General features: G+C 39.7%; 1 protein-coding gene across 6 annotated transcripts in view; it reads left to right on the plus strand.

The window, feature by feature from the left end:
• The window catches only part of FGD4 (FYVE, RhoGEF and PH domain containing 4), a 202,084-nt gene that overhangs the window by 176,348 nt on the left and 13,158 nt on the right, over nt 1–12,578 (plus strand). For all 6 annotated transcript variants that reach the window (XM_044228923.1, XM_044228924.1, XM_044228929.1 and 3 more), the window contains 4 exons: nt 2,594–2,732; nt 5,099–5,157; nt 5,483–5,629; nt 12,003–12,175. In XM_044228923.1, the coding sequence (XP_044084858.1) occupies nt 2,594–2,732; nt 5,099–5,157; nt 5,483–5,629; nt 12,003–12,175 (518 nt within the window). The remainder of the gene's footprint in view (nt 1–2,593; nt 2,733–5,098; nt 5,158–5,482; nt 5,630–12,002; nt 12,176–12,578) is intronic.

Consider the following 12,578-nt stretch of genomic DNA (forward strand, 5'->3'; position numbering starts at 1 on the left):
CTCTTTTACATCTCTTGTTTGCATGTTCAAGCCTCATGGTAGCCTGGAGACTGTGCTGACTTAAGCTGTCTTCTGTCTCTACTGATCATTCACACAGCCTCAGCCAAGAATATTATTATCTAGCCTCCTCTTGCCCCAGCTTCCAACCGCAACTTCAGGCTAGTAGAGCCATTGGTCTTCCCCACTCGCCCACCTTCACTTTGACGGTTGGTGTTGCTGGATGAGTGCATTGCCCACCCCTCCAAATCTAAGGAGCCCTCTCAGCTTTAGCAGAGACATGCCAGTCCCACAGCCAGTCCCACCCAAACTGAGTCTTCCAGTCATTGAATCTTCATTTGCTAAGGGAGGAATGGGTATGACCCCAGGCCAGAATGCCACAGATTCTCATTGTTCTTACCCAAAGGTCAACAGTTTTTATAAACGCTTTTCAGATTGTTCTGTGCCTTTGGTCTGTTTCCAGATTGCCAAAATGGTGGTTTTATCAGTTTTATCCAGCTTTCTAGTTGCTCTTTCTAGGGAGATTTTTTACTGTCTTTTCCCTTAGCCATAGACAAAAGCCCTGCCTCTTTCCATTCACTCTTTCTTTTTCTTCTCTTGTGATTACACACTCATCTACCTTTCCGAACACTGGCTCCTTTGATTCTTTTACCAGCCCCATTGGCTTAAACTGGACAGAGTAAAGGGTTGACTCCTCACATTCTTCTTGGCCTTTACACCCACATACTCCTGGTCCTCTGTCCATCATGTCCTATAGGTGCCTCTAGGGTCGTTGTTTCTAGTTATTTCCTACCTGTAAACTGTCATAGTCCTTGGGAATCAACCAACTAAGTTTAGAAGTTTGCAGCTTAGTCCCTGGACTTCTCTGAGCCAGAGTTTCCTCATGTAAAAATGTGGGGGTCTGTAGTATTTTCCTATATTTCATCTACATATAATATATATATTTCCTGTACACATATACAATAGAATAAAATGTAATGACTAAACTTACATCATTAATATTTTATACTTAATTAAGGAAAGCTATTACTTCTTCAGCTTCCATGTTGATTTCAGGTTCTTTATACATTTTTTTCCTAGTCTGCACCATAACTTCCAAACCAATTTCCCCATATCTTGCTAAAGCCATACTGCAGTAGGTTGATATTAATACATTTCCTATCTAATAATATTGTTCTCCTGCATGAAAACCTGCATTAGAAGAAGCAAGTCTAAACGCAGCTTACTTATTACCCCAGACTTTTTCTTCCTCATCCCCTGTTTATAATATATATATCTTATTTTATATTTATATTTATATTTTCCAGCCAAACTCAATGTTACATGTCCCACTGCCATGGGCCTGCTCTCCAAGGCCCTCTTTCTGCGCTTGTCCCTGGTCTTCCTTTCCCTTCCCAACAGAGGCTACCCTCCTTGGAGTTCATGTCGAAAGCTGTCTTGTCTGTGAAGGCTTTCGCTTCTTTGGATGCAAACATTATGTCTTAATACAACTTTAACACCCGATAGTGTCTTGATTGTGGTATGGGCTCAATAAATATCTTAATGGGATTCCTGGTTTATTTAATATGAACAGGAACACATCTTATTTTTCAAGTAATCTTTTCCCTGTCTTATGTTAACAGTTTATTAAAAATAAGTGCTATAGACTCAATTTTGCTGTAAGAAAAGGAGATTTATTCATAGAGTTCAGTTTCTAATGGAAAAGACTGACATGGCCTAATAAAAAATTAAAATTTTCTGAGAAATAATAAGATGCTCAGATCTTATTCTTCTATGTGGAGTCTTTTTTAAGTTCAAAGGAAATGACATTTATGGTAACCTTATTATTAAATAGTCTCTGTTGAGTCCAAAGTCATTTAAAACAGTTGTGCTTAGTGAACCTCATTAAATATATGCATCTTTTAAAAAGCTCTGAAGTGTGATTCAATAATGTGGCCAGACAAACCCTTCCAGTGACTAATTGAAGTGGTTGCCAGCAATCTGGAATTTTCTTTCTTCCTTCCTTCCATTCTACTTGGTTTTTCTTTCTGTTCTTAGACTAGATTGATGGGGCTTAAATTTTAATGTTCTAAGAATATGCGGTATTTTAAAATGCATGTTTGCAGGCCTTAGCCTCAGAGATTCTGTTTGATAGGTCGGGAAGGGGTTCAGAATTTGCATTTTTAACAATGCTTTAGATCGATCTGATGCAAGTGATCCACAGACCACACTTTGTAGGGAAATACTGCCCTTGAGGAAAGTTCTGCAGGACAGTGAGTTTTTACATTGGCTGACTTAATTTTTTTTTCCAATTTATTTATTTTCAGAAAAACATTATTCATTATTTTTTCACCACACCCAGTGCTCCATGCAAGCCGTGCCCTCTATAATACCCACCACCTGGTACCCCAACCTCCCACCCCCCCCCCCGCCACTTCAAACCCCTCAGATTGTTTTTCAGAGTCCATAGTCTCTCATGGTTCACCTCCCCTTCCAATTTACCCAAATTCCCTTCTCCTCTCTAACGCCCCTTGTCCTCCGTGCTATTTGTTATGCTCCACAAATAAGTGGCTGACTTAATTTTTAAATCTTTCTTCAAAAACCTTTCTCATTGTAGAAACAGAAGATCTGTGGGAGCTTGACTTTGCAGCATCACATGCTGGAGCCTGTTCAGCGGATTCCCCGGTATGAGATGCTCCTGAAGGACTACCTGAGGAAGTTGCCCCCTGATTCTCCGGACTGGAATGATGCTAAAAGTAAATGCTTCTCTCCCGCTTCTCTCTCTATTATGGGGTAATCAAGTGACAGGCAGCCTTGTGGTTAACAAGCAAGATATGTCTCACAGCCAATTTAGTAAAATATTGTTGCCAAAAACTAACCTCCCTGGAAATTGTCATCAACATCTCAGTTAGGCAAGCACTTCTGAGCCCAAATCACAGGTTTAGAGCAATGCAAATCGCATTTCTCCTGCTGATTTCACGTTAATCATTAACTTGAAAATCTGAAACTATAGTCTTAGAGACATCTGGCCTAGCAATACATAATTACCCTCTCACAGGAAGAATACAACCATTCAGAATTACTGGTGCTGCTGGTTAATTAGATAGGTTGATGTATACCAAGAAAGCTAAAATGACATTTACTATGTAAAAATAACCTAAGCAAAGTTGGCTCTACCTACCCTGAAAGAGAAGAGAAAATGATGCTTTTTAGTGTCAGTTAACGTCTTCCCAGGAAAACTTTATTCCTATTCTTCTCATTGTCTTCTGTTTTTTCATTAGGTCCTAATGAATGGGTTTTTTTTAAGGCTCAGGTGTTTCAATACTTGAGCTTTCTCTTGTACTTTTAAAAAATCAAAGCCAATGACTCTTGATCTCTAGGGGTCATAAGTTCAAGCCCCTCATTGGTTGTATAGCTTACTTAAAAAAAAATAATTTATAAGGGGGTGGCTGCCTGGCCCAGCCAAAAGAATATGTGACTCTTAATCTAGGGGAGTACAAGTCCCACTTTGAGTGTATAACTTACTTAAAAATTTTTTTAATTAAAAAAAAAAATGAAGGGCAGAATGCAAATTTAAGGGATAGAAATGGCTTAGTGTCAAGAACTAACAATGCTGCTGTACAATCTTAAAACATAGATACTTTGCTAATAATTTCTTGTCTTTATTATAAGTGTATCCTGGCAAGAGATGAGGAATACAGTCTTTGGTCTTGGCAGCCTGGGTCTTTTTTTTGAACAGGATGCTTTCTCTGATACACTTCTCCCACCACCCAAGTGAGTCAACAACCACAGGAACTTCTCTTCTTCCCTTTTACCCTTTACAGTTTAGAATTATCCTGACTTGACGTCTTCCACTTTCCACTTCATGCCCACTTCCCACTCATCTGGGCTGTGTGGTTGGTTTTAGTGGCAGAAGAGGTAGTAGTAGGGTCACCACTCCTCTCTTCCAACTGCTGATCCCAGGTTATTTTATTCTGTCTCCCTCTACCTTGGATCCTGTAGGGAATGCACAGAATTGCCCCAATCAGGATAGTCCTCCAAAATCTAAATAAAAATTCAATTTCTTCTATACTCAAAGACTTAGACTTGCCCTAAGGTGGCAGTGTCAACATGAGAAAGTTAGCAACACTGTAGGGTATTTTATTACTCTCTTTGGTTGCCCATTGCTCCTAAAATTGTAAGGAAATCACAGAGGTGCTTTTAGAGACCTAAAGGAGAGAAGAAAGCAACACAAGTGCATTTTGTTCAGCCATGGAACAAAGAAGGCAGAGAATTTGGTCTAGAAGAAATAAGGTTGTTGTAGTAACAGAATTAATCAGGCTGGTATTCATAAGATAGAAAGGAAAGAGCAGGTCATGATTTAGGATTGAGGGCATTCCCTGGGGTTGATCCAGCAGGAGGCCTCAACCTCCACAGCTCTTTGCCAACAGTGCTGGAGGCCCTCCCTTGCCCATACCAGGCAGTTCCCATTCCCATCTCTCCCACCACCTGTTCAGCATAAAACCTTCTATCAGCATTGGCATCAGAGGATTCCCTGTCACCTGAGCAAGACTAGAACTGTGAGTGTGTTTTCCCGAAGAAAGTTGTTTATGCTTGATGGTTAGTTTGCTCATAAAACTCACAAAACAGTATTCCTGCTGAAATGTTGTAGAACTTTGAGCCAGAAGACGTAGGTTGCAGCATGGCCCTAGAGTATCATAGTTGTGTGACCTTAACCAAGCCACCTCACTTGCCGTTTGTCTCCTCTGCCAGGCAGGGCTAGCTAACCGACTCTCCATTCAAGGTTGTGTCAGAATGAAAAGACATAATATATATGAAAGCGTCTGGCAAAGCGCCTTGTGCCAGTCTAGTGTACATGTATTTGTTAATTTTGAAGGTTCATTATATAGGTCATATGTATTGTTGTATATGACTATTTATAGGAAAATGCCCTCATGTTCCAAGTAATCTGCTTACAAATGAACTCGTTAAAGTTCTGTTTTGTAAATGGAAATTGCCCCAGCTTTTGGTGTTAGATGTGGTCATCAGTCTCAGATTTCTTCTTATTGTGGTATGTTATTCAGCTACCTAGTAGCATAGGAACAACAAAATACATTTATTTAATTTCTTTTTTTCCATTTAGAATCACTTGAAATTATATCTACAGCAGCAAGCCATTCTAATAGTGCAATAAGAAAAATGGTAAGTGATTTTCAAAGGAGATGGGAATCTTCTAGTTAGATAATTGTTGATAACATAGCGTAATGTAGGTTTGGACCAAAATGAATTGATACAAGTGAACCAAAAAGATTCTTTATTAAATGTTTAGTGTTGTGGAGAATAATCCTCTCCCCTCTTCTCCCAGGTTTCAATTTGCTCATAAATGACACATTTTATACCAAATTTATGCTTAGTCCCAATCCCTTCTGAATTATCCAGATTTTAGCTAAGGTCATTGTATTATTAAAGCCACTAAGGTAAAACCTCCCTTTATGTGGTCTTGCTGTGTTTTGCTTTAATTTTCTAGGAGAACCTAAAGAAACTGTTAGAGATTTATGAAATGTTGGGAGAGGAGGAAGACATTGTAAATCCTTCAAATGAACTAATAAAAGAGGGACAAATCCTCAAACTCGCTGCTCGGAACACATCAGCACAAGAACGCTACCTTTTCTTAGTGAGTATTATAGTGTGAGCTGATCACATAAGAATAATTCATTAACATTGTTCTGTACATGTTGGAAAAGTAGGGTGCTTGCTTGCTAACCAAAACAGTTCTGTCTAACCTGGTTTGGTCAACACTGTCAGGATTCCACAAAAGTGAATGTCTTTAGTAACTAAAACTTGTTCTTTCAAGGACACAAATCTTAGAGTATTTTTAAAATATTGTTCTGTGTACTTACCACATATCAGTTACTTTAGTAACACACAACTGAAGACAATTTGACCTGTCCATCATAATCTTAGCTATAAATATACGGGGGAAGGTATGATGTATTTTCTCAAATGTTCCTTGTTTCAGATTCACTCCTTCCTTTAATTCTTATAGGTGAATGGGTACCATTTTCTGACCGGAGTTCTCTTCCTAATCCTCTCTGATCGCTACTTTTGATCTTTCCAATTTGAGGAAATGTATCCTCAAGCTTGTGAAGTTTGTGCCTAAAATATCTCTGTGAAAAGTACATGAGTTTGCCATATAGTTCCTTTTCACTGGAGTAGGTCCCTGTCCCTTCCTTTACTTCCTGGAAATGACATTTAGTCTGCGGCTTATCTCAAATGTAAGAGCTCTTCCTGGGGCATCCAGGCCATTATGTTTTTAGTCTTCTGTTCATTCCTGTTCCTTTCTCTATCGGTATACTGATAATCACAGTAATAGCCAATGTGGAGTAACAATAAGTTAACACTGAGTCGTAGCTCAGTAGATGTTAGCTGCTATTATGATTGTTATTAGAGTCACAGAAACAGAGATGCATTGGTCATGAGGCTACCCAGTGCCTGGCACATTCTCAGTATGTGATTCACGTCTGACTTTGGGGACAAGGCAGTCATCCCACCACAATATGAGTTTAATTGGGAGCTTACAGGTTTTCATTTTCTGGGTACAGCCTCCTTAGAAAGGAAAACTTACAGGAACTAAATATCACGTATAGGGGTGTTCAGGATCTCTCATTTTCCAAAAAGAACATTTGGTCACCATATTATCTAGCTGTTCTCCCGAGTTTGTGTAACTCAAGAAAATTGAAAATATATGTCTACACAAAACATGTTTATGAATGCTTACAGCAGAATTATTCATAATAGGCAAAATATTTGGACATATGGATATAGTGGTATATCTATGCAATGGAATGTTGTATGGCCATAAAAAAGAGAATATTGGTACATGCTACATGGATAAACTTTGAAAGCGCTGTAACAAGTGAAAGAAGCCATTCATAAAAGTCCATTCTATATGATTTCATTTATATGCGATGTCCAGAGTAGGCGAATGCAGAGAGGCAGGAGATATAAGTAGTAGTTGCCTGGGGCTGGTGAGGAAGAGGAAATGAACATAGGGTTTCCATTTGGAATCATAAAATGTTCTGGAATTAGATAGTAATGAGGATTGCACAATTTACAGCTATATTAAAAACCAGAAATTATACATTTTAAAAGGGTAAATTTTCCATTATATAAATTATGTCTCAATAATTTTAAAAATTTATAGATTTTGTCCAATTTAACTGTAAAAGTCTTCGTTTGAGCACAACAAAAGTACTTCCCCTCTCAGAGGTTATATAGAGGGCTAAAAATGGAAAGCAAGGATTGTGATGTCCTGTCAGGGTTCAGAGGCCTATTTATTTTGAAATACGGATTTTATTACTCGGGTGTGGTGAGGCCACTGGATCAGGAGACAGTTGCCATGAGAAACATCATTATACTCACAGATTCCCAAAGGGAGAGGCATGCCATAACATGGGGTTACTGAGAAAACAGCGGGGTCCATAAGGGGGCAAAGGGAACACATGTGAGCAAGAGCCTTTCTTATGGTTCAGTGAGAAAGAAGGGGCAAGACAGCATAAACAGGTTTAAAATCTGCTAGTTTAAATAATTCTATCAGGCTCTGGGGCATGCAGGGGCTGCTCTCTGGTACCTGGTCCTGGCAGGGGAATACTGGCCCAGTAAGGGCTTATGAAAGAAGACGGTGGGGGTGGGCTCTGGATGGGTTGCTTTCCACAGGAAAGGCGTGCCTGTAGGTGAGTCATTTACTACTTCTAGGAAGTGGGTAACCCTAAGAGGGACAAGTTCCTCTGTTGTCAGCAAAGCCCCAAGATGTCAAAGCATCAAGAAACAGATCAAAAAAGACATACTTAATATACTATTTTGGGTAAAATGCATAGAAGTTCATGTCTCTTCCCTTTGCCTTTACCCTTCCTTTAGGTGCTTTGGTACTGTTCCTTTCCTGTCTTCTGGATTATACTACAGTTTCAATAGTTAAGCTTCTAGCTCTGTGTCTAACTGATTGCCTGGGCTTAATTTTCACATTTGAGAATTATTTTGGAAATTGTTTAAGGTTGAATACCTTGTTGCAGAGCCAAATTAAGCAGCTCTTTGGAGGACAGATGGCAAAGAGCCTTGGGGGAATACAGCCATAGTGACTGAAGAAAGGACCCATCTTGTTCCAGTTATTGTAAGCTATTAAACCTCTCTTTGCCATTGCCTCCCTGGAGGATGGAGGCATAGAGCAGGAGTTCCCGGAATTCGTCATGGGAAGACCATCTTAGAAGCATGTCTGTAGGTCCGTTCTGCTAATCCCTGCATGCCGCCCACCTCCACCCCTGCTCTGTCTTTGTCACACACGCTTCCTCTTCGCAACACACTTTTCTTGCCATAGAGCATCTTGGTTGTTTGTATGTAGAAACTTCAGAAGTACCATTTTTATCCTTCTGTCTCTAGAAAATGAGGGCTAGTTTTCGGGTCCTATCTGAAAGGGGTCCTATCCTACCCTGGTGATCTCACATTTCTCCAAAGAGCCCAATTGCATGTAGAATCCGATTTCAGCTTTCAGCTGAGCCTCCCATGTTTGCTCATTCACTGGCCCCCACACCATGCTTTTTTCTGTTACTGCTGGATACTCTGTTGACTAAATTAATTAATCACATACCTGACATCTGAAAGTTTAAAAAAAAAAAATCCCTGAATTATCCCATAAAATGGCCCAAGAGGTTTTATTCTTGGCCCTTTGTTGTTCTAGTCTTTATTTCCTTATAGCTTAGCAGCTTTCAGGTTTTTGCCCCTTGACTCATTTAAACTTTGAATACAAGAGCAGGTAGTGGGAATTTTTTCCAATCATGTACTTTTACAAACTTTAAAGCAAACTTTAATGACACTGTCTCTGGTGAAACATAACATTGAATTGTTTCACTCGTATATTTCAAGACCTTTGAAATAAGTAGCTGAGGACCACTGGAGATGAGGAAGGGGGACTCTGTGCTTTTAATAAAATCAAGGCTGCCGTCTAGCTACCACTTTCAGAACTTACCCCACCAGCCAGAGATCACACATTCCTCACACCTTCTGGCCATGGATAAAAAGCAGTCTCCTGCACTGAAAGGGAAGGCCATCTCCTTGGTGCTGCAGTTGCTCTGAGTTCCTCTTTGAGCAGAAACCCACACGGAAGGGGATGGTGGCTTTTGCCACAGCAGCAAGGTTCACAGAGGGAGCAGAGGACATCTACGGCTTGGTAAACAATATTTATGTCCGTACGCTCATACTTGGACCTCTAGAAAGAAGAAAAAGAGTATTTATGGACTAGCATTAGATTGTGGTAGGAGTTATGTAAGATTAATAAATTAAACTTACATGTAATAGTTATTGACAGTTTACAATGTAACGTGCCACTTAGGAAGCATCTGTAATTGGGGAAGTGTAATCCTGCAAGCATAAAATGGAAAGAGAAACGTATCATTTATAAGAGAGTCTGTCATCTTGTATGAGTGTCACCACAAAAACCACATGCCTAGAACTTCCATATTCATGGGCTGTTTCTGTAAAATGACAAGACTTTGCTGAACCTTATAAAGTGAACTTGAGTACAAGTAGTAGATAACTCAGAAATTTTATGCCACAGCATTACATTTGTCACTCAGTTTGCGGAAGCATGAGGTGGTGATTGCCATCCTGAAGGTTGAGCCTTGGAGCCCCTGGGTAACTCAGTCAATTAAGTGTCTGACTCTTGATTTTGGCTCGGGTCATGATCTCAAGTCGTGAGATGGAGACCCACATTGGACTCTGTGCTGGGCGTGGAGCCTTTCTGGGATTCTCTCTCCCTCTGTCTCTGCACCTACCCACTCTCTCTCTCTTCCCCCCGTCAAATAAATAAATCTTGAAAAAAGAAAGTCGAGCCTTGTGCCTGTTGGTGGCTGCTTTGCAGTTCCATGTGCACTGTTCACAGCCTTGACCAAATCCCCTTCCGAGAAGGCCTTCCTACAAAATCGGAAAAAAGTGTTAACAGGAACAGTTAGCAGCAAGCCGTTGTCTTAATCAAGCTGGGGTGGGGAGGAGAGCCTTTCTGAGTGTTTTCAAGTCCCTGAACCCCATGTACTGCAATGAGGCTGGGGATTACCACACTTAGAACGCAGGGGACAGTTGATGGTAGGTCGTTAGGGTTCCCTGCTGGCAGTGGAAATGTGAAATGTGGTACCAAGGTGCATGTGCTCAAGGGTGTTTAGTACCCTTTTATTTCTGCATTATCCAGTGTGGAAATTAAATTTATGACCCTTGGTTACAGGAACTTGCAAAACAGAGTGCAAGGAACAGCTGATGAGAAATCTGCTTTCAGAATGAGTGCGGTGGGCAGTGTCCCTTAAACTGGTCAAAATGTTTTAGAAATCCGTGCACATCTCTTGTCTTGATGACTCTGTGGAGCTAAATGGAACCTGGCAGAACAGGACATTTTTCTGGATTTAATCCTCTGACCGAGACTTTCATATATAGTAATCCTCAGACATGAAAGGTTACATAGTGCACAAAGTTTAAGTCCCCAGTTGTTCTTGTCTTTGAAAAATATATGTAACTCTAGAATCAGTGTCAGAAACAATAAATATGAAGGATGTAGAAGATAAGTATGGGCCTTCTTTAGGAATCCACCTACAAATTAACCTAAATATTTAGTCTTTGCTCCTTTTGCATGTTTCAGTATTTTCAAAAGTGAATTAAAAGTCTCCCCAAACTTACTCTTTGGTCCTAATTAGTAGGAGTGGTTCATTTTTTTTTTAATTTCTTTTCAGCGTAACAGTATTCATTGTTTTTGCACCACACCCAGTGCTCCATGCAATATGTGCCCTCCCCACTACCCACCACCTGGTTCCCCCAACTTCCCACTCCCTGCCCCCTCAAAACCCTCATGTTGTTTTTCAGAGTCCATAGTCTATCATGGTTCACATCCCCTTCCAATTTCCCCCAACTCCCTTCTCCTCTCATCTCCCCATGTCCTCCATGTTATTTGTTATGCCCTACACATAAGTGAAACCATATGATAATTGGCTCTCTCTGCTTGACTTATTTCACTAAGCATAATCTCTTCCAGTCCTGTCCATGTTGCTACAAAAGTTGGGTATTCATCCTTTCTGATGGAGGCATAATACTCCATAGTGTATATGGACCACATCTTCCTTATCCATTCATCCGTTGAAGGGCATCTTGGTTCTTTCCACAGTTTGGCAACCATGACCATTGCTGCTATAAACATTGGGGTACAGATGGCCCTTCTTTTTACTATATCTGTATCTTTGGGGTAAATACCCAGTAGTGCAATTGCAGGGTCATAGGGAAGCTCTATTTTTAATTTCTTGAGGAATCTCCACACTGTTCTCCAAAGTGGATGCACCAGCTTGCATTCAGGATGGTTCATTCTTGAGTAGAAATGGAGCATTATACATAATTTGATTCAGTTTCAAAATAAAGTCCTTCTTTTTAAAAGAAGAACTGGTAAAGCAGATCTTTAAAAATTTTTTGCTAAAATAGATGACTTTTCTATCCATACATGATGAATTCTTAAGATGTAGGCCAATAAAAAACAGTAACTTAGTTTTTTACGTAAGGTTTAGTGTGTTAATCCCACATGTTCTAAAATAATAACGGGTTTTTTAAAACTTAATATTAAACACACTGGCAAAAATAATTGTTAAATAATACTTGTTTCCTCTACCAGCTGTTGTAGACAATTAGAAATTTTCTTGCCTAAGGCCTTCAGCTTATACGGTTGAGAACTTCAATTCCTGGTGTATGTAAAGTTCTTTATAAATTGTTGTTGAACTTAATTGAACTTATTTTCTTTATAGTATAAAATGATAATTTGTTTACTTAAATATCAATAAAATATGAACCAATAAAGGGAAGTATAAATGTTAAAATAAGGTAATTTTGATGCAAGCATAAAATCTCAATATAGTGTTTAAATAATCTTGCTCACATAGAGGGTATGATATTCCCTAGGGCTACTTGTAATACAGGTTGCTTCCTTCCTCCTTGTTTTCCTATTTACTGATGTGTGCCCTGTGTCCTTGTAGTTCAACAACATGTTGCTGTACTGTGTACCAAGATTCAGCTTGGTGGGTTCTAAATTCACAGTTCGAACCAGGGTTGGCATCGATGGAATGAAAATTGTGGAGACTCACAATGAAGAATATCCACACACTTTCCAGGTGTCTGGGAAAGAGAGAACACTGGAACTACAAGCCAGGTGAGAGAAGCCTTCCTATCACACAGCTTTCCAAAAGCATCAGAATGAGTTAGTAGGACTGAATAATTCTGAGGATCTTTCCCAAATGAATACTACAGACCTCTGGGAATCTGGATGGACATAAGTAAAGAAACAGAATCTCTTAAAATGCAGGAATCATGTTATCCCTTTTGATTCTTTCATTAGTGCCTAGAGAGTAGTTTTCAGACAGTAAGAATTCAGTACATTAAATTGACTCTTCAGATTTGCTAGGTGCTCAGAGAATGAAGTGGTTGCATTCAAGCCAGAGTTTTGAGTCTTGTAAGAAAGGGTGCTCCACCAACTCCTCCTCCCTCCACCCTTCCTCTTGGTGCCAATGTTCGTTGATGCATCAGAGAGGTAGAGTATAAAAGGTAATGATTCT

This window comes from Neovison vison, chromosome 12 (assembly GCF_020171115.1).
Source record: "Neovison vison isolate M4711 chromosome 12, ASM_NN_V1, whole genome shotgun sequence".
NCBI classification, from domain to species: domain Eukaryota; kingdom Metazoa; phylum Chordata; class Mammalia; order Carnivora; family Mustelidae; genus Neogale; species Neogale vison.